The sequence below is a fragment of the Muscardinus avellanarius genome, assembly GCF_963383645.1.
Source record: "Muscardinus avellanarius genome assembly, chromosome: 7".
In the NCBI taxonomy this organism is placed as follows: domain Eukaryota; kingdom Metazoa; phylum Chordata; class Mammalia; order Rodentia; family Gliridae; genus Muscardinus; species Muscardinus avellanarius.
Window position 1 is genome coordinate 79164058 of NC_137793.1, and position 22608 is coordinate 79186665.

At 37.2% G+C, this 22608-nt stretch overlaps 1 protein-coding gene across 7 annotated transcripts in view; it reads right to left on the bottom strand.

Annotated features, from left to right (window-relative positions):
* Positions 1-22608, bottom strand: part of RCOR3 (REST corepressor 3) — a gene marked incomplete at both ends in the record, with an annotated part of 49153 nt that overhangs the window by 10628 nt on the left and 15917 nt on the right. For all 7 annotated transcript variants that reach the window (XM_080698570.1, XM_080698571.1, XM_080698569.1 and 4 more), the window contains 3 exons: positions 7240-7317; positions 16229-16447; positions 22137-22215. In XM_080698570.1, the coding sequence (XP_080554696.1) occupies positions 7240-7317; positions 16229-16447; positions 22137-22215 (376 nt within the window). The remainder of the gene's footprint in view (positions 1-7239; positions 7318-16228; positions 16448-22136; positions 22216-22608) is intronic.

A 22608-nucleotide genomic window follows, 5' to 3' on the forward strand; every position in this document is an offset into this window, starting at 1 on the left:
AAACACTGATGCTTCTGCTCTAAATAAAAGACATTAAAATATGAGGAAACCTTTTAGCTGTCCATTTTCTGACTATAATATTCCTATCACACATTAAGGACATTAATTTAGCTTAGCTTTTAACATTTAAGAGACTTTGTTTTCTTTAGCAAGAATCTGTGACTATCTCTAAAATTTCTTTCCCTTCCTATTTATATTAATTTTATCCTTTCTCATCCTAAAATAGTTGTAAAAATTAGCATAGAATGTAGAATAGGCCTACCTTCTATTAAACTTGAACTTTAAAGCAGAAACTGACCAACTGGAAAGAAATACTTTTTTCCCCCTCAAGATCTCCTAATGCTCCTCACCAATTTTTTTTTGTCTAAAACTCCTGAGTAGAATTTTTATTACAGTAGTATCACAATATCAAATATCTAACCAGATTCCATTAGTATATATCCACTGACTAGTAAATATGGCAGTAGATGAGGAATAGAAATAAGTGCACCTGCTTGGAAAGGTCTGCAGAGGCACTGCTAAGATAAAGCGACTTAGTGTGATATCTGGACCTGCTGGGAAAACAGAAGGAAGGCTTCCTTTGAGAACGGGAACATTGGTCCTACCTCACACATGGTCTTAGCTATAAGAGTTTCTATGGCACACAGAGGTTCTGGTTTAATACCACCTTTTTCACAATTAAATATTTGGAAGGAAGAATGAATCAAACAAAAATTCAAAGTAAAAAACTAACTTTCTTAGTGAAGGAAGGAAGAAGTAGTAAAGAATAAAAGACCTTGAGTAAGAAAGACAAAACCCTAAAGTAAAATTACTGAATTTCAGAAAGGACTAAAAAGGCAGGTCAGGTAGGGAATAACAAATAACCTTCAAAGTTAGGAGACTGACAACAAGGCAAAAGAACAACAGTAAAAAGAGAAAGAAGGGGTATACTAAAAATTCTGACACACGTACAGAAGCAGTAATAAAAGGGTGAGTCAAAGCTTAAAAAGTGGGGGGGAGGGATACTCAAATGAAAAGAAAAAGATAACTGGTATTAGAACCTATATAAATCAGTTCCAAATGCTTCATAGTAAATGGTGAAAAAAGGGTTAACTTTTCTGTGAGGGACACTGGAGATTGAACCCCAGGTACTCGCCTCTGAGCTACATCCCAAGCCTCCACTCCACTTTGAAAAATTTTTGAAATAGGTTCTCTCTATTTTGCCGAACCTGGCCTTGAACCTGCGATCTGATCCTTTCTTAGTCTCCCAAAGTGCTGGTATTACAGACACATGCCACCATACATGGCTAGGGTTGATTGTAATACAAAAAAATTCATTAAAAAAAAAAAAAAACGGCTAATGAGTTGGGCGTGGTGGTGCACACTTCTGATACCAGTACTTGGGAGGCTGAAAGAGGAGGATCCAGCTACTTGGTAAGGCCCCCTGCAACTTAGTGAGACCCTGTTTCAAAATAAAGGATAAAAAATTGGGCTGGGGGTATAGCTTGGAGGTAGAATGCCCCTGGGTTCAATTCCCAGTGCGTGCACACACACACACATTAATGATTTAATTAATATTCTTTAATGCTATTTTTTGGCATATCTCTGACTATACAATGGTATTACAATATCCTTTGGTTTTGAAATTCACAACACGATCATATAATAGATCATTTTTCTTTGAAGGCTTTAATAATTTCCCCAAGGCCTTTTGTTAATTCTTTGTTATACAAACTGTTTTTTGAAGTGCTTGCCTATGAATCAGCATCTTTTTTCCTCTCAACAATTTTGTAGGTAATTGGAGCCATTCTCTTGTATTTTAACAGACTTCATAAAGTTTTGCAAAGTTTACAACTTTTTTTTGCAAAGTTTACAGTTTTGTTTTGTGCTACATTTACATTCTATTAACAAGAGAGTGACAAGGGTGTTGATGTGATGGATGGGCCAGAAAAATGCTAATTAATTAGGGACAGTGAGTATCTTCTTGTTTGGCAACTTCGGCTTCTCCAGATATTCCTCAGACTAATGAGCATTTAGCTATTGTGGCTCTCCTGTACACACAAAGCTGCAATACTTATGCTACAAGCTGCTCAGAGGAGTAAACGCAACTCAATATGGTATATATTCAAAGCATATATAAAAAGCATCTAGCAGTGATGGGCAACAGTGCCTGTTATTAAATTTGCAAGGCAGAAACTACAGAAGAGGGAATCATGATAAGAAACAAAAAACGAGAAATGATGCATTTATTTTCACCTAAATTTCATAAAGCTTATAAGAAAATCAGGAGACTAGATGAACACAAACAACATTAACAAAAACTAAAAAGTACAGAGTATTCTGGGAAATTCAAACATGGGAGAGAAAGTCACAATGATTAGAATGGGTGAAAAAGTACAAGAAAAAGGGACACTGCAAGAGCTAGAGATTGAGATGGGCTTGGAGGCAATGTCTGGAGCCTAGAAACAAGAAATGCTGATTTTGGAGACGTGTAAAGATAAGGCTAAGATGAATTAAATTTGGGATATACTGAGAATGTGGTATTAAACAGGATACTCAGGTAGACCAGGTACCATGTGAGGCTAAAATAAATTCATTTATCCCAGCACATTTTTTGAAGGGTCTGGTAATCTTTCATAAAGGAAAAACAATGGAGTTACATCTTACTCAGATGTGTGGTTCTACTACTGAGCTACAAATTCTTTTAAAGATTTGTTTTCCAAAATTACTATTCAAATGTCCTTACTAGGGTAGCCATAGATAGGCACACAAGCTCAATACATCCACACAGCCAGGTCCCACCAGCGCTGAAATGGATTACTAGTTTTTCAGTTGAACTCCAGATGAAATGGCCAATTTGAATTATTTTTCCTTTCTGAATTCATTCACTTCCTTGCCTCCTCCTATTTACTTCCATCCTTAACAAATCAGAGTATAACAAAATATGCCATTTGTATCCAACACACACACACACACACACACACACACACACACACACACACACTTCCTTCCTTCCTTCCTTCCTTCCTTTTTGTACAGGAAGTGGAACCCAGAGACAGTCTACCTCTGAGCTACACCCTCAGCCCTATTTTATTGTGAAACAGGGCTTACTAAGTTGCTAAGGCTGCCCTTGAACCTGTGATCTCCCTTGTCTCAGCCTCCCAAGTACAGGGCTGGGCATGGTGGTGCTACCTGCAATCCCAATACTTAGGAGGCTGAGATGGGAGGATTGCCGATTTGAGACTAGCCTCAGCAACTCTCACATACCTTAAGAAGAGCACATTAATTCCCTACATTAAAATATATTTTAAATTTATCACTTGCAAGCAGGGTGTAGTGGCGCATGCTTGTGATCCCAGGATTTGGGAAGCTGAAAAAGGAGGATCACGAACAGCCTCAGCTACTTAGTGAGGCCCTATGCAACTCAGTGAGATCCTCTTTCAAAATAGAGAATAAAAAATAGGGCTGGGGGTATAACTCGGAGGTAGAATGCCCCTGGGTTCCATTCCCAGTACCACAAAACAAAACAAAAACAAAAACTCACTTACTTTCATTCCTATAACTAATAACCAGTTCTATACCCTAAACCATTTATCCCCTCACATATGCTTAGGATTTTAGCAGCTATGACGTTTCCCCTTTGAAATATACAACACTGTCAGGACGATTTTCCTATAATTAAAATTTCAATACATTCTTTCTATATCAAGTATGCCACAGGATTCTCCCATTTTATCTGATGGTAAGACTTTTCTTTCTAGGGTTCTCAAGGACTTTTATACTCCACCCTTTGCTCACTGATTTCTATCACAAAGCAGCCCCCGCCTAACCTTGCTAAATCTCATACGGTTTCCTTCCTCTGCTGTATCCAAGTTTGCCTTCCTAAGATGACAACATGGTTCTTGAGGAAAAGACTGTTTAACACTTCCACTGAATTCTCAATAGCAATTAGCACAATCACAAGCACACAGTAAGTGCAAGGAACATGTGTTGACTGGTTTCAAGAATGCTTTTAATTTTCCCAATGGATTTATGTTTAGGATGTATTATTCAACACTAAATCACTGCTATTATTCTTTCTGCCTAGAATATGCCCTTTTGGTATGTGCAAAGCCCCACTTACCCTTCAAGCCTCAGCTGAAATGCTTCTCCTCTAGAAAGTCTTCCCTGATTATCCTTGAATGATGCTCAACCATTTTCCTGAAGCACTTTGCCTGTAAATCTACCATATAACTTTTCAGTTTGTCTTATAACACCTGGACTGTAAGTTCTCTTTTTAAAAGCAGGTGAAAAAAATTGGCTCATTTTGTCCTCATCTTTATGTTTTCTCTCCTCTTTACAAACCATTCCCACAGTGACTAACACTGTACCTTACATGAAATATGAAATTAGTGATCAATAAATACTTGTGGAAGTGAATGAATTTTCTCCAACAAAATTTTTCCAAAATGAAAATGCCAAATAAGACCAAATTAATAAGTAATCTTAGTAACTGTGAGGTACTTTTTTTTTTTTGGTGGTACTGGGCTTCCTGGAAGCCCTTCTACCTCTGGGCTACACTCCCAGACCTATTTTATATTTTTTACTTGGAAACAGGGTCTCTTAAGCCAGCGAGGCTGGCTCCGAACCTGCGTGATCCTCCTGTTTCTGCCTCCCAAGCGCGGGGATTACAAGCGTGTGCCACCACACCCGGCTTAACTGTAAGGTACTTATTTTAATGATCTACTGTAATTATTTTAAAGGTTATTAACATTCTTTGATTAAGTAATATCTAACCTAAAGTTAAGAAGATGGATAACATCTTTTCCAGGATTGTTAATGTGATTATTAATTTAGTATTTTGAAATATATCCATCTAAGTTGCCCGCCTCCCCAAAGCAACAAACACACATGATAAATATGAGGACTTTCTAGATAATAAAATATTATTATATACTCCTTAGTTCGTTCGTTCGTTTGTTCCTTCCCTCTCTCTCTCTCCCTCCCTCTCCCTCTTTCTCCCTCCCTCCAAGTTGCTAAGGCTGGACTTGAATCTGCTGTCTCAGCCTCCTAATTACTGGGATTACAGGTATATGCTACCACATGACACATACAAGTATGTTTAAGTCATATGAGTTCAATATTACCCTCACATAACAATTCAAAGTTCAGGGTATGCATGACAGTGCTAAAATTTTGTTGGTTTTTATTTTAATATTTTTATAATAAAGCTAAAGATGGTTTGATAACTTCTAACTCAATAACATTAAAATGTGAGAATCTAATAAACTATTTTGCTACTCTTATGAAAACTTCTAAAAGTGGCAGCATAATAGACTAATCCAGGACCTATCAAGACTCTAAAAAGCTAAACTGTAAATACACTCCCATTAATTTACTACTTAATGTGACTTTGAGCAAGTTAACCTTTTTGAGTCTGTTCCCTTGTGTAAAGTAATAGTACCTGCTTTGTCTATTTACACAAAAATCAGAGGTAGCACACAGGAAGATAAAATGCTACTATACTTTCAAATCTGTCTTTATATAACTGATAACAAGTAAGACTGTTCTGTAATTTTATGAAGAATTTGAGATTAGACTAACTTTTCCTTGAAAAATTGGTAGAATTTTTCTGCAAAATTATCTAGGCCTGGTGCATTCTTGTGAGAGAAAAATGTTAATTATTGCTTCATTTTATTAAGTAATCATATGCTATTTAGCTTTTCTTTCTTTATCAGGTGATTTTGTTAAGGCATTTTCCTAGTGAATTCTATATTTTGTTTAAATTTTCAAACTTGTTAGCATAAAGTTTTTCTTGGTATTTCCAAAATGTTTTAAATTATCTGTTATATTTATTTCAAGTTATGAAACGATAGGCATTTTTACTTTATGAATTTTAATGTGATTAGAAACTTAAATAATTTCAATATAAAATATAATTTTGTTGCAATAATATAGCAGAATAAAGTAGAATTTTTATTATACTATCCTTAAATAAATGTTACTAGAATATCTGTCAGTTTACCTATGGGTTTGGAATGAGGTACCAGCCTATGTACTTTTCATTCTTTTCCACAACCCAACCTTCTTGAGATTATTAAAAACAAATAAAAATAAATTTTCTTTGTAAAAGGTCTTCCTTTCTGAAAAAATGATTCTAATGATTAGCAGAGCATGTGACACAGTATTTCTGAAGCTCTAGTCTTCTGCCTCTCCCCATCCCTCACACATATTTCATTTGTGGATATTTCAATCAGTTTAATGTAGAGGGAGAAAAAGTCCCATTAGGATTAAATAAGATTTTTTGATTATCATATACATAAAAAGGCAAATCCAGAAACATAGACCATAATACAGGAATTGTAAAAAGGAGAAAAAATCTTGTAGTAGAAACTTCTGTAAAAAGACTTGACTGGACTTTAAGGGCATATTTAAGTATTCCTTTAGTTACCACAAATAACAAAAATATACTTAGGTCTCAGCTAAAACATGAGTAAAGCTTGAAAAACTGGTCAATCTATATATTGTTTTTAAGATTTTTTTTTTTAGGATATAAGTTTAAGAATCCACATAGTAGCTGGGCGTGGTGATGCACAGTTGTAATTCCTGTGCTTGGGAGGCTGAGACGGGAGGATCGTGCAGGTTCGAAGCCAGCCGCGCTGGCTTGAGAGACCCTGTTTCCAAATAAAAAAATATAAAATAGGTCTGGGAGTGCAGCCCGGAGGTAGAAGGGTTTCCAGGAACCCCAGTACCACCAAAAAAAAAAAAAAAAAAAAAAAAAAAAAAAAAAAAAATCCACATAGTAAAATTCTAACTGGAAATTTGAGCTAAAAGAGAAATACCTTAAATTAAAATACAAAGTTGTTAAAATTGTTAAGACAAATGAGAGTTGTGATTTATTCCTACTGTGTTACCAATTCACATGGGTAGAAAAGGACTTTAAATAAACACTGCTACAGACCCAAAAAGGTGCCAGTTTGCTTACTGATGACTTTGCAGCTTCACATATACCGTGCCTACTTCTATAGCTACTGTTCCTAAGACTCTTGCTTGATATGAACTGCTAAGGGCAAGAAAGAAATAATCTAACTTAAATACAAAAGGATTCGCCAAGCCTCCAAATACCAACTATCTAAATAAAATATAGATATAATGAATTACCCATATTGTGAAACATTCAAAGTACTAAAAATGCATGTGACCAAATAGTATTTGAACACTAGAAAACGGAAAGAACAAGGTTTCACTATACTTAAATACAGGTATTTTTCAATACCATACCTCAGGAGGTTTGAATTCTTCAATTCCACCTTCCATTTTCTGTTTAAGTGCACTGTTAACTTGCTTAGCATTCTGAACCTTCAATAGAAGAACCCAAAATATGAATCAGATCATGTACTTATGTAAAATTTTGAGTATTCAAATAAACAAGAATATATACTAAAACCCTCTTAAATTTTATTTCTGGAGAATAGACATATTTATCACCTTAAAGTATGATACACCACTCACATCAACTAATACACATTTAATAGACTAAAAGACTTTGAGCTAGATTTGAAGATCTCTGAGTATCATAAATCATAAGTGTCTTTAAGTGTCTTTTAATGTCTCTTATAACTGAAGACAACTGACATACAAAGAGATTAAATCCATTAACACTTCTCATTGCCACAATATTCTGAATAAGTAACAATTATTCCAATAATAATAATAATAATAATGATAATGGTGGCTAGCATTAATGAGGTACTTAGGATAAAACAACACTCCCATGTTGGATATGGACAAATCAACACTTTATACACAATAAATCACTTCATTTCTCACAACTACCCTATGAGAGAAGTATAATCAGTGCTGCTATAACACATACATTCTTAAGCTACTGTACTATGCAAATAAAACCACCAGTTTTATAGGGAAAGCTTCATCAATGACAAACAAGAAAAGAAAGAAGCCTAACAAAAATGGGGATACAGTTAAATACACTTTAATGATTAAGAAATCCATAAATGCAGGGCTGGGGTTTAGCTCAGTGGTAGAGCATTTATTTGCATAACATGCTGGGCCCGGGGTTCAATTACTAGAACCACATATACACACAAGTACATAAAAGCTACAATAAAGATGGTACTTTAGTTGGAAAGATATAAAAGCTGCTTATAGAAGTAGGTATCAAGCTAGGCATGGTGGCAAATGCTTATAACTCCAGTATTTGGGAGGCTGAGACAGGAGGATCTTGGGTTCACGGATAGCCTCAGCTGCTTAGTGAGGCCCTCTACAACTTAGTGAGACCTGGTTTCAAAATACAGAATAAAAAATGAGCCGGGTGTGGTGGCACACGCTTGTAATCCCTGTGCTTGGGAGGGGGAGACAGGAGGATCGTGCAGGTTCGAAGCAAGCCTCTCTGGCTTAAGAGACCCTGTTTACAGATAAAAATAGGTCTGGGAGTGTAGCCCAGAGGTAGAAGGGCTTCCAGGAACCCCAGTACCACCACACACACAAAAAAAATGGGACTGGGGTATAGCTCAGAGGTAGAATGCCCCTGTGTTCCATCCCTAGTACTACCAAAAAAAACAAAAAAACAAAAAACAAAAAAACCCCCAAAAAACTATTACAGCTTGTGAGTTACTGTGAAACAGCAGAGGAGAGTTTATTTGTAATCAAAGTTTTAACACCAGATGTGTATGGTTCATAAAACAACAAACAGAGGCAGCTGCTACATGTCTGAGGTATGTGCATGTTTTATTAGGTTAGCTAGGTGTACTTTTTTGGTGACAAGTTTACACTGAAGCAAATAAAATTCTTGCTATGCTTAGATTATTCCCTAAAGAATCAACTTCAAGAGTAGAATAAAACTGACTTTTCTATTATAACTGAGTGTGTATGTGAACACGTACCTATTTTACTGGGGATTGAACCCAGGTGCATTTGCCATCTGAGCTCCACCCCAGCCCTATTTTATTTTATGAAACTGGGGATTGAACCCAGGGGCATTCTACCTCAGAGCTCCACCCCCAGGCCAATTTTTTATTCTTCATTTTGAAAGAGGGTCTAAGTTACATAGTGCTTCACAAATTGCGACCCTCCTGTCTCAGCCTCCCAAGTACTAGGATTACAAGCCTGTGCCACCATGCTTGGTTTTAGTTTTTATTTTAAAACAGGGTCTTGCTAAATTACTAAACCCTGGCCTTGAACGTGCAATCCTCCTACCTCAGCCTCCTAAGTACTGAGATTATAGGCATGCACCACAATGCCAGGACTATTATCACCGTTTTACAGATGAGGAATCTTAGTAAAGCATAGAGAGGTCAATAAACTCTATCAAGACCACAAATTATAGGAGGTACCATATGAGTTAAAGCCATACCAAGTATATAGCACTATTCTATCAGCAACACTGTTCATCTCCATTTAGAACATTAAGGGTTAGGCTTGTTTGCTTTTTTCTTCTGCCCCACCCCCATACACAGAGTATGGACAACCAAATAATTAAAGTGATTTGTGAAATGTTTTTCACCAGAGATATTAAAAATACAGCTAAAACATAAATCTAGGGTGATTCAAGGGCAGTTAGTTGGCCATGTTAGCCAGACATATAAAATGTAAAGGATCTCAGTTTTCAAAGACTGAGGGAAGATAAATAAATATACAAGTACGATAAATGCTAAAACACTTAACATTGACTTGGAGAAAGAGAGAGAATAATAGAGTAAATGCTTTTATTTTATGGGTGGTACTGGATGAGAGACAGGTTAGGAAAAATGTTTCAGAGGAGCTGATACCTTCATTTGAAAAGATCAACAAGAACTAAGCAGGCAGACCAGAGTGAGCAGAGGGAATGCATTCCTTGCAGAATAGCAATTAGGAAGACAGTAAAGCCCTAGGATATGGAACAAAAAATTAGGCCGGGGCTAGACCACAGAATTTGAATCTTGCCCAAAGACTAAAGGAACTTAAAGGATTTTTAAGTAAGCAAAAGCACATGACCATGTTTGTCTTTTAGAAAGACACTTCCAGTAGAAATGTGGCAAACAGAATGGAAGGGAAAGGATGGATTAATTTATTAATCCAAGTGCGAAATAATTAAGAAAGCTTTCATTAAAATAGAGGGAATGGAGGGATGGTGGTAGCAGGAATAAAAAAACCCCACTTTATAAATACGTAATTGAGCCAGCATAGTGGTACATACCTGTGATACCAGTATTTGGGAAGCTGAGACAGGAGGATTTCATGTTCCAGGCCAGTCTCAGGAACTGAGCGAGATCCAGTTTCAAAATAAAAAAATAAAGCTGAGAGTCTCGTCCAGGGGCAGAATGCATCTGGTTCAACTGACAGAATACCTACCATGTATCAATATTCAATTGCGGAGAATTAGGGAGAATCAAATGGCTACTTGAGTAACTGAGTGTATGTGGTATAACTGAGACAGAGAATTTTTAAAAAAAGAACAAATAACTAAGGTGCAGAAGAATTCAAACTGGACATTCTATATGCAATATATTGGGAATAGAAAAGTAGTAGTAACTTATAAGCCCATAATTTTAACCTTTGCATATCACACATCATATGAATAACCAAGACCCCAGCACAGTACATGCCTGTAATCCCAGTACTTGGGAGGCTGAGACAGAGGATTACAACTTGAAGGCCAGCCTACACATTTATCAAAATTATAAAGAATAAAAATATTTTATTTCAAAATAATAAAAAAGGCTGGGAGTGTAGCTCAGTGGTAGTGCACTCTCGCTCAATCCCCAGTAACCACTCCCTCGCTCTATGCGCACAAAGAAAAATCAAGGAAGAAGCTTAAGTCTTCAAGTTCCTTTATAAAAATCAATAAAAAGTAGTCCAAAAGCCAGGCATAATGGCGCACACTTGTAATCCCAGTACCCGGGAGGCTGAGACAGGAGGATTGCAGGTTCAAGCAGCCTCAGCAACTTAGTGGGGCCCTGTTTTGAAATGAAAAACAAAATAAGGCTGAGAGTATGGCTCAAAGGTAGAATGTCCCTAGCTTCATCTCCATGTAGTCGTAGTATGGAGGATGAAGCATGAATAAAGATGACCAAGTACATCCTATTCTTTTTTTTTTTTTTGAGAACTTTCAAAATATTACATGCAAAGTATTTATAAGTTTTCTAAAAAGGAGAGCTGTGGTTTGGAAGATGGGAGTGTTTTGCAAACAGTCATGGTTTGACTGTAAGATAAGCATTCAATCAGATATATAATATCTATACTCAAGAGACCAGTGTCACAAAAGTCAAGGGAAAGAAATTCCAAAAAGTTGTTGACAAAGTGCCCCTGGGTCCCATCCTCAGTACCACAAAAAAAAAAAAAAAAAAAAGAAGAAGAAGAAGAAGAAGAAGAAGAAGAAGATGAAGGAGGAGGAGGGAGGAAGAAAGAGAGAGACAGACAGACAGATACCAACAAGGAGACTTCAGACCTGGAAATTCATTCATATATGCTCTTAAGATAGCTTTTCCAGTGGTAGAACCAGAATGGGGTATGGGACAGAAACGATTGGAAAGGGTCAGAAAACAAGTGGTAGGCAAGAAAGCTAAAGAAGCTAATGTGGTTTATTTTTATTCAGGTAGTTTTCTACATAAAGAAAAACGCAGAAGGCCAGTTTGGGTGAAAATCCAAAGTCAAGAGATAAAGCAATCTGAACATGTTTAAGATATTCTCAGTCTTACACTATATAGTTCCAAAATTCTTACATTTTATGGGAAGTGGTATAATATTAACTCTATTTTGTTTTATCTGAGTTATATATTTACTTCAAAAATTTCAGTGTTTTTTACATTACTCTCTTAATTGTATTTAAACATCCGTTTCCCTAAAGATCAAGACTATTCTAAGGCCGGGTGTGGTGGCACACGCTTGTTATCCCAGCACTTTGGGAGGCTGAGACAGGAGGATCGCAGAGGTTTGAAGCTAGTCTCAGCCACTTAATGAGGCTCTCAGCAAACTTAGTGAGACCCTGTTTCCAAATAAAATATAGAATAGGTCTGGGAGTACAGCTCAGAGGTAGAAAGCCCCTGGGTTTCACCCCCAGTACCACCACCAAAAAAAAAAAAAAAAAAAAAAAAAGACTATTCTAGGTTTACAATGATAACCTTTTGATGCATTATGTAATCCCTAAAGTCATTCCAGAAAGAAAAAAAGGAAAGATAAATAAAGAAACACCAGCCAGGTGTGGTGGTACATGCTTATAATCCCAGTACTTGAGAGGACTGCAGGTTGAAGACCAGCTCAGCAATTTAGGCCCTCAGCAACTTAGGAAAAGACCTTGTTTTAATAAAAAAAAATAAGCCTGCTGTGAGGCAAGGCCGGTGCTGGGGCCTCCGAGGCCGAGATCAGAGCCTGCTGAGGGGTAAGGCCGGTGCTGGGGCCTCCAAGGCCAGGATCGAAGCCTGCTGAGGGGTAAGGCCAGTGCCGTGGCCAGCGAGGCCGGGATCAGAGCCTGCAATGAGGCAAGGCCAGTGCTGGGGCCTCCGAGGCCGGGATCGGAGCCTGTCGATGGGTTAGGCCGGTGCCGGGGCCAGCAAGGCTGGGATTGCGGCCTCCCATGAGACAAGGCTGGTGCTGGAGCCAGTGAGGTTGGGATCAGAGTCCTCTAGGTGGCCAGGCCACTACTGGGGCCGTCAAGAGTGAAATCGGAACTTGCAATGTGGCATGCACAGAGAAATATCACAGAAAATAAAAACCAGATGCTTCCCCTAATTAGCAAAAACTAGGAGAAAAGGGGTAAATGGAGGAGGTCGAATTGTAGAAAGGGCCCTATAGAGAAGCAATTAAGGTGACCAATCAGAGGGGATGAGATGGGGGAGGATGGAACCTCTTTAAAACTCAGGAGGTACACAAACAATGTATCAAAGATACCAATCAAGCATGGGATTGAGGGAGGGGGAGTGAGTGGGATGGGGATTGGATGAGGGCTAATTGGATGATGTGTGCTTGTATATCCTCTCAAGTCTTGTATTCCAATGTGATGTATGATTACAATGCACCAATAAAAATAAAAAAATAATAATTATTTTATTTATTTAATTATTATTTTTTATTATTATAAAAAAAATTAGTTGGGTGTGGTGGCACAAGCTTGTAATCCCAGCATTTGGGAGGCTGAGACAGGAGGATCCAGGTTCTCGGACAGCCTCAGCTACTTAGTGAGTCCATGTTTCGAAATAAGGAATTAAAAAAAAAGAAATAGGACTAGGATGTAGCTCGGAGGTAGAATGTCCCTGGGTTCTATCCTCAGTACCGCAAAAATAAATAAACAAACAAACAAACAAACAAATAAATCTGGGCTGGGGTACATAGCTGAAAGGTTAAGGGCCCCTGGGTTTAGCCCCTAGTACCACCACCAAAAAAAAAAGAAAAAAAAAAAAAAACCACTGGGGGGGGAAAAAAAAAGGAAAGAGAAAGAAGAGAAAGAAAAGAGAGAAATATAGTTGAAAACTGTAAATTTTACATATTACAACGGTACACTTTTTTTTTTTTTTGGTGGTACTGGAGGTGGAACCCAGAGGCTTTATACCTCCAAGCTATACTCCCAGAACTATTTTATATTTTATTTGGAAACAAGGTCTCGATAATTTGCCGAGAGCCTCACTAAGTAGCTGAGGCTGGCTTTGAACCTGTGCAATCCTCCTGTCTCAGCCTACCAAACGCAGGGATTACAAGTGTGAGCCACTACGCCGCTCACTGGTTTCTTAATTTAGGATGAATTTCAAATGTTTTAACACTGCCTTCTCATAAACCGTATCTCTACTGTAAACTGTTAAAGGTAAGTAGACAGTAATGAAAATGAAAAGCTTGAAATAGGAGGATTGCAGGTCAGCCTCAGCAACTTAGTGAGACTAATCTCAGCAATTTGTTGAGATACTGTTTCAAAATAAAAAAGAAAAAGGGCTGGGGTGGAGCCTTTAAAATAAGTAACCCTGACCAGTACTTTTAAAAGATAACTGGCAACTATGCACCACATGGAGCTAAAGAAAAGTGAGTAGAAAGAATACTTAAGATGACTGTCAGATAAGAGATAGTAAGGTCCTAAAACAAGGGGTAGTAGTGATGAAATAAAAATGGAAGAATTAATTTAAAGAAAATTTCAGAGACAAAGCATGTACAACTTGATTACCACTTGGACTTATGCATGTTAAGGAAGGGGTAATGGCAAGGGGTCAGTCAAGGATGATTCTTGTGCCTTTGGGGTCTTGTTGAGAAAGTCTTTACCTGTGTCTATGTGTTGAGGTATTGACCTACATCCTCTTCAAGAAGCTGGAAAGGTCTTTGGTCTGATTTCCGTCTTTGATCCCTCTTGACTTGACTCTTGTGCAGGGTGAGCAAGGGGGGTTTACTTCCATTTTTATGCATGTGGAATTAATTTAAAGGAAGAGGCTATCTTTTTTCCAGTCAAAAAAAGAAGAGGCTAGCTGGGTGTGGTGGTGCACGCTTGTAATCCCCGCGCTTTGGAGGTGGAGACAGGAGGATTGCGCAGGTTCGAAGCCAGCCCCACTGGCTTATAGACCCTGTTTCCAAATAAAATATAAAAAACAGGTCTGGGAGTGTAGGCCAGAGGTAGAAGGGTTTCCAGGAACCCAGTACCAAAAAAAAAAAGAAGAGGCTATCTTTTTTTGTGGCCCCTTTGTCAAAAATCAATTGGCTATAGGTATGTGGATTTGTTTCTGAGTCTTCTATTCTGCTTCAGTGGTCTATGTGTCTCTTTTTGTGTCAGCACCATGCTATTTCTATTACTATGGCTATGTGGTATAGTTTGAAGTCAGGTATTTTGATGCCTCCTATATGATTTTTGTTGCTGAGAACTACTTTGGATATTCTGGGGTATTTTTTGTTGTTGTTGTATCAAATGAATTTAAGTACTGATTTTTCTATGTGTAAGGAATGACCTTGTTAATTTAATGGGTATTGTACTGAATCTATAGATCATTTTTGAAAGAATGGCCATTTTGATATTTATTCTGCCTATCTAAGAACAAGAAACCAAAAGGCAGATCAATACGTGGGATTGCATTAAACTGAAGAGATTCTGTATGGCAAAGGAAACTATCAAGAACCTCAAGAGAGAGCTGACAGAATAGGAGAAAATTTTTGCCAACTATTCCTTTGATAGAGGACTAATATCTACAGTATACAGAGAACTCAAGAAACTCAACACTAAGAAAACAACCCAATCCCCCCCCAAAAGGGCAAGTGAATAGATACTTCACAAAAGAAGAAACTCAAATGTCCAATAAATGCATGAGAAAAATTTTAACATCATTAGCAATCAAAGAGATGCAAATCAAAACTACCCTGAGATTCCCCCTAACTCCAACTAGAATGTCAATCATTCAAAACACAAACAACAAATGCTGGTGAGGATGTGGAGAATCCTCAGAAGAATGGGAATGAGCCTACCATATGATCTAGCAATACCACTTCTGGGTATCTACTCAAAAGAATGGAAACCAAACTACCAAACTAATGAATGTGTATCTATGTTCATAGCTGCACAATTCACCATTGCTAAACTATGGAACCAGCCAAGATGTTCATCAACAGATGATTAGATTGCAAAAGTATGGAATATGTACACAATGGAATTTTACTCAGCCATAAAAAAGAACAAAATTATGTCATTTACAGGGAAATGGATAGAACTGGAGAACATTATGCTAAGCGGGATTAGTCAATCACAAGAAAAAAGAAATTGGATGCGCTCCCTAATATGCGAAAACTACAGAGAAAATGGGTCATAGGAGGAACTCCAGATGAAGAAGGAGATTCTACAGATGAGCAAATAAGGCAACTTACCTCAGGGGATGGGAGGGGGAGGGAGAGGAAAATTCTCTAATGCACATGATGTACTTCAACAAACATCAATGTACTAAGCCAAACATGAGGAAAGAGGGGGAAGGAATGGGGTTGGAACTAGGTAAGGGCTAAATGGGTGATGTGTGCATGTATGTCTCTACCATCTTGCATCCCATTAAAATGTATGACTATAATGGACCAATAAAAATAAAAAATAAAATTAGCAGAGATTTTAAGTTTGAAATAAATTTTATAAAACAAAGCTGCACTAAGGGCACAGCTCAGTGGTACAGTACTGGCTTAGCATATTTAAAGACCTGGGTTTGATGCCCAGCACTGCCCGCCCGCCCCCCAGATGACACTTACATAACTGAGTGGCTGAGAAAACCTGCAACAGAATTCAATGTAGGTAAAAGTAGATAAGCAAAATATATTACTTTTCTAAAAATACCTGACGTTTTAGAGATATTAACTCCATGTCCAGTTGCCTCAGGATGGTGTTGGCTGCATTGGGACTACAAGAAACAGCTACTACGTCTTCCTGGGTTAAATACATGCCCTTAGGTGGACGGCACTTAGAACGCTGAGAATGATGGCGATGTTGCAAACTCTGATATTCTCTCCTTCCAAGCCCAATCTTGCTAGTTTGGACAGATTGCTCAGTATTACCCTAAGAAAATAAAGACAGAATAATAAGACATTTGGTTTTTACAAATGTATAAGCTGAAAACAATCTGTTTCTAGCAGAAGTGTCTGTTGCACTAAGTACACCTGAAAAATACTTCAAACCAATTATATAATATACAAGTCCAAATGCAGACATAGCACTCACCAATTGGAAGAAGAAAAGTGTACAACATAATGCATCCTTAATTAATCCACTCAATCAAATGTTTGGTTTCTAGGCCCAGAGAACTATGAATAAACTAAAAAATAAGTTATTGACTATTCCTATTTGCTTCAAGATGAGTTACATTTTCCCTATGTCAATTAAGGACAAAAGACTATAACATACAAAATAGAAAGTTTTTCAAAAAGTAAAAAAAAAGAAAGCAAAAAGGGGCAAATTAGGAATTACAGCCTGTGGCAGACTAGGCACCTGAAAAAAGAGGTAAGATTTCATTTTCACTTTTATGTTGCTAAGAGAACTAGTCCTCTAAAGGTTAAAAAGGACATGGAATCTTAACCTGGACAATATTTCTTTCAAATCTGTGCATAAAATGCCAGTTTATGTCTCAGAAGAGGTTATAAAAATATTCTAATAATGACAACCATGAAATTTTAAGTACTATTTTACTATTACTTGCAATAGTGTTAAAATATAACATAAAAATACAAATTATTCTGGACTTTTTTATTTTTTTGGGAACTGAGAATTGAATCCACGGGCATTCTATCTCCAAGATACAGCCCTAGTCCTATTTTATTCTTTATTTTGAAACAGGGTCTTACTAAGTTGCAGAGGGCATAAGTAGCTGAGGCTGGCCTTAAACCTACAGTCCTCCTGGTCTCAGCCACCCAAGTATGAGGATTACAAACGTGCAGCACACACCTGGCTTATTCTGGGCTTCTGAGAGAGAAAGCCATTAAAAAATTTTGTCTATAGGTGGAATTTTATTTCACTGAATAGACTTAATAATCCAATTATTTAGAAACTGAGTAAAATTCACAAAATAATACAAATTATACAATGAAGCATAATTCAGTTTATTGCTAAAAAATTAAAGCAATACACGGCAGATTAGATATTCAGAGAAACCCTTTCCAGTATACCACTCCTAAAATTGCTAGCTCAAGCTTTTTTTTTTGTACTAAAGATGTGGAACCAGGAGCATCTTATCTCTGAGCTACATCCTCAGCCCTATTTTTCACTAAGTAGCTGAGGCTGGCTTGTGAACCTGTGATCCTCCCAAGTACTGGGATTACAAGCATGTGCTACCATACCTGGCAAGATCAAGTATTTTTAAAAATTCTGTTAAAATTTGTTTCTGAGCTGGCAGGAAAGTGAGGAAATTCCTGAGACGTCAGAAAAGATGAGAAAGCAAAAAGCCAGAGGGATAAACAACTATGCAGGAGCTGGTATTTGCCTAAAGCCCAGACTTCAAAGGACAACCAGTGCAGGGCATGAGAGACAAAGCTAAAATGCTGGAAGGGAAACTTCCATCATTATGTGAAGTAGGAAAAAAATACCCCTTGCTTTGCAGAAGGAGAGGATGATTAAAGGGAGTTATGCCTATCTCATACTTAGCTGGGAAAAAAATTTACAAAATGTCCCCTAAGAATTCCTAACACAGGCCTGCTTTTAGGCAGGTCTGGGGCCTAAGTGCATATGATCTATCTGGTCTGAAAACTCCCAAATCAAAAAGTTAATTAAAAATATTTCAGGTTAATACCTACAGACACTTAGCAGAAATATCCCCAAACAGTAGAAAGTAAAATCACAAGATAAAAGATGAATTCTTAATCTCCCAAAAGTATAAAAAGTAAACATAAGGTAAAAATAAGAAAGAAAAAATATATGAAGGTATTACTATCTATTTCATTAACATGTATGGGGAGGAAGCTGGTGGGAGTGGACTGGGATGTGGGTGATCAAGTATTGGCAAAGAAGCAGACAGTGAGTATTTTCATAGCCTAGTAGAGGCTTATCAAATATAGAAAATGACTTCTCATTACCTGGGGAAGTTCAATATGGTTTTACCATAAAAGAGAGTAATTCTACTTCAAATAATCACGGGGAATTCTCTAAGTTGCTAATGACATTTTAGTATGATAATCTGTACTGTACATTTCATGATAGTTGTCATCCCTTTCTCCTGCTGAGTAAAATTCACTTTTTTTTGGCACCCAGAAATCACTGCAACTACAAAAACACCTCCATAACTTGTAAATGTCTCTTATATGGGTTAATGTTAAATCTTATGTGTAACTAGGATTTGTTCCTATCAGCATTGTTCATACTAGCAAAACAAAAAAACAAAAAAACCCGTGCTTGGGAGGTGGAGACAGGAGGATTGCATAGGTTCAAAGCCAGCCTTGCTGGCTTAAAAGACCCTGTTTCCAAATAAAATATAAAATAGATCTGGGAGTGTAGCCCAGAGGTAGAAGGGTTCCATCCCCAGTACCACCAAAAACAAAACAAAACAAAATAAAACCTGGGCTCTAACTTGGTGACCATGCTATATTCACATTTATACACATATTTGAACATAGCTCCTCCACTAATCAACCTCAGCCTTCCTCTCTTATGCTTCCTTTCTAGCTTTGCTGAAGTTTCCCCTCCATTATCTGGAGTCCACATCCATAATTCTAATACTTGGTAGGCTAAGACAGGAGGATCACAGGTTTGAGGATAGCCTCAGCATCTCACAAGACTCTAAAACTTAGTGTGACCCTGTTTCAAAAGAAAAAAAGAAAAAAGGCAGGGGGTACAGTTTAGAGGTAGCCTGTTCCTTGTCCAATCCTCAGTGACACACACACACACACACACACACACACACACACACACACACACACGTGTGAATAAGTTTCAATACAAAGTTTTTCTGTAAATAGGGAAGGGCATGCAGTTGGGGAAATATAAACACAAACTTCCGTTTCCTAATCACAGTACAGTGGTGCTTACTACTCTTTAAGCTGTACATACTGCATGAAATGTACAGTTCACATTTTTTAAGTTAAAAACTTTCTGTGTAATATGTTAACAACAGGCAGACACAGGTTAAAAAATTTTTGTTAAAGGACATAATTTAGAATCTTCCTCTGCCTGCTATCACTATCATTTTCAATGAAGCAAAGAAATAAGTAAAGTTCCTGGCATATAGTGCAAATCCTGGACTACACCATGTGATACAGGTTTTGTGTTTTGTTTTTGTAGTCCTTGGGATAGAACCCAAGGATGCTCTACAAGACTCTGAGTTATACCCACAGCCCTATTTTTTTTATTTTGAAATAGGGTCTCACTAACTTGTGAAGGGCTTCACTAAGTTGCTGAGAACCTGTGATTCTCCTGTCTCAACCTCCCAAGTACTGGTATTATAGGCCTGAGCCACCACACCTGGCTCAGTTCTTACTTTTAAAGAGCTTACTAAAAGCAGGTGGGGAACTATATGTTAACATGTACTGATCAAAGCAATTAGTACTACAACAGATTTAAGGAAAATGAGATAGATGATTCCACATACGGCATAAGATTTCATTAAAAAATTATATCACTGAATCTTACTATTATGTATGGAGAGAGCTGAAAAAGGAAAGGGAGGTATGGCAAAGAAAACAGACCCAGAAATGTTATGTGCATATATAAAAGTATCATTTATTATATACAATTACAATGCATCAATTAAATATTTTAAAACAAAAAGCCCACTACATCTTGTAGAGTTATAAGGAATTTCCTAGGCAGATTTGGGAAGAAAGAAAATGGCAGAAAAGAGGGACCAACCTAACCACAGGACAAAAGCCAGAGAACTAAAAGATACTTGTCATTTGAAATATATGAAGTGGAGAATGCCTAACTGGAGTTTGCATTGAAAGCAGATTTGAGTTTAAAAAGATCTTTTGGTAACAGGGTAGCCAATGAACTAGAAAGGTTGGTATGGAGTCTGGAGGCATGGCAATAAGATAGAAAATAGCCAACTGTGGGGGTGCAAGCACACCTATAATCCCAGTACTTGGGAGGATGAGACAGGAGGATTGCAGGCTCAAGGACAACTTCAGCAGCTTAGCAAGACTCTCAGCAACCTACCAAGACCCTGTTTCAAAATACAAAACAAAAATGGGCGTGTGTGTGTGTGTGTGTGTGTGTGTGTGTGTGTGTGTGTGTAAGAGGTAGAATGACCCTGGGTTCAATCCCCAATATCATTAAAAAAGACAGAGAACAATTGTGATAATTCAGAGAAGAAATGAGACATGGCCCAGATAATAATAGTCAAAGGAATAGGAAGAAAACAAATTTCAGTTATTTAAGAGTTAAAAAACAGTAATGACAAAAATATAGTATATGAGAGAAAAAAAAGATGTCACTAAAATGGAGATGCAATTGTTAAGGTAGGAAAAGCACAAGCAGAATAATAAGTAATTAATCATGGACAGATGTGCAGTTAGTAGGTAACTGGTTACTCGTGCTGGTGGTTTCAGTAAGTGGTATACAGAAGAATCCCAACTGAAACAAACTCAAGAGTTACATAGAGCTAAGAAGTACGGTTGTTTTTGACTGGCTAAAAGATAGTTAGGCTTTTAAGTGGAAGTCTTAAATATCTGACCTCCAGTGAAAAAGCCAGAAATACAGGAAAGAGAAGGGACAGCAAATGGATAAAGTCTGAGGAAATATGAAGGGATGGATAGGCTCAAACAAGCAGTGGAATTGCACAGAACAAGAGTAGTATGAGAGAGAGGCACTCAGACACAAGACTGTTCATTCAATAAATACTTACTATCTGCCAGGTACTGTGCTAAGTGCTAAGGGATACAAGATGAGTAACTCAGTTCCTGGTTTTAAGGAGCTCACAGTTTAGTAGACAAAATATGCTAAATATAATAAAGTGTTCTAAGTAAAGACCCTCAGGTGAATGAGCAGTATGGCAGCACAAAGGGTAGGGAAGAGCTGTAATGTTAGGTAGTGCCTATGGGACAGGAAGGGTGTTGGACAATGTGTGGAGAGGGATGTATGTTTAAAATAGTCGCTCGGATAATAAAACAGCAACTTGTATTCAAGATTAACTGTGTTCTGGGTACTTCAAAAGAATCCTATCATTTTTATTTTACCAAAGAAAAAACTGAGACTTCAGTTAAAATTGGAGAAGCACTAAGGACTATCCTGAGATTGAAGGATATTTTTTGTAGTCGTGAAAAATCACATTTAAGTATACCATTTTTCTCCTGCTGTGCCTCTCAAGAATGCAACTGATTCAACATTTTGGATCTACACAGCTACAATATATCTGGGAAGTATGGGAAATGGGGAAGAAAACAGTGTCACCAGTTGTTCCTTGGGTCTATGGCTCAAGCAAATAATGGCAAGAATGGGGAAAAATGTGGGGAGGGGGTGAAAAAATACAAAAGAAAGAAAAATTAATAAAATATCAATTAATTTATTTCTTTTCTGTGGATTAAAGACTAGAAATTGTGGCTGGGCTTTTATATTTCTGATTAGAGGAGAAAACCCCCAAATTTCTTAAAACACTGGCCAACTGAGGTTCTAGTTATTACTGTATTACCAAAACCTTCCTATTGGCACTAAAATTTAGTACCTCCTAAACCATTGTACACATTTTTTTTTTTTTTTTTACTATGAAGTACTACTCATTCTTTTGGAGTACCTTTATAGAAAAACTGTAATAACTTCTCATGATTATTACCTCTTTTTTGGCTTCTTTTTTAGGATCATAATCACTATCATTCCCATCCATTGGGTGTGTTTCTTCCACGTCATCATCACTGAGAAGAAACAAAGATCAGTATACTTAATTCCTTTATAAAAACTTTATTCCAGTGCTTTTATCAAACTATAGTATCTCTCTTAATACTTTTACTAAATATCCTTTAACTGAACAAGAATGGTCATTAGAAAAATAAGTTTGTAATTTAATTCTTATAGTATTTAGAATCATTTATTCTTTGGGGTAGGGAAGACAGACAAAAACCAGGAAATAAAGTGATTTTATACTACCAGAAACACAGTTACAATGATGAAGACTTCAGGTAACTGTGGAAGAAATACACTTCCTCAGAGTGTATTCTTTTCCTTGTGGCACTGGGGATTGAACCAGGGGCATTCTACCTCTAAGCTACACCCCCAGCCTATTTTATTTTTATTTTGAAACAGGGTCT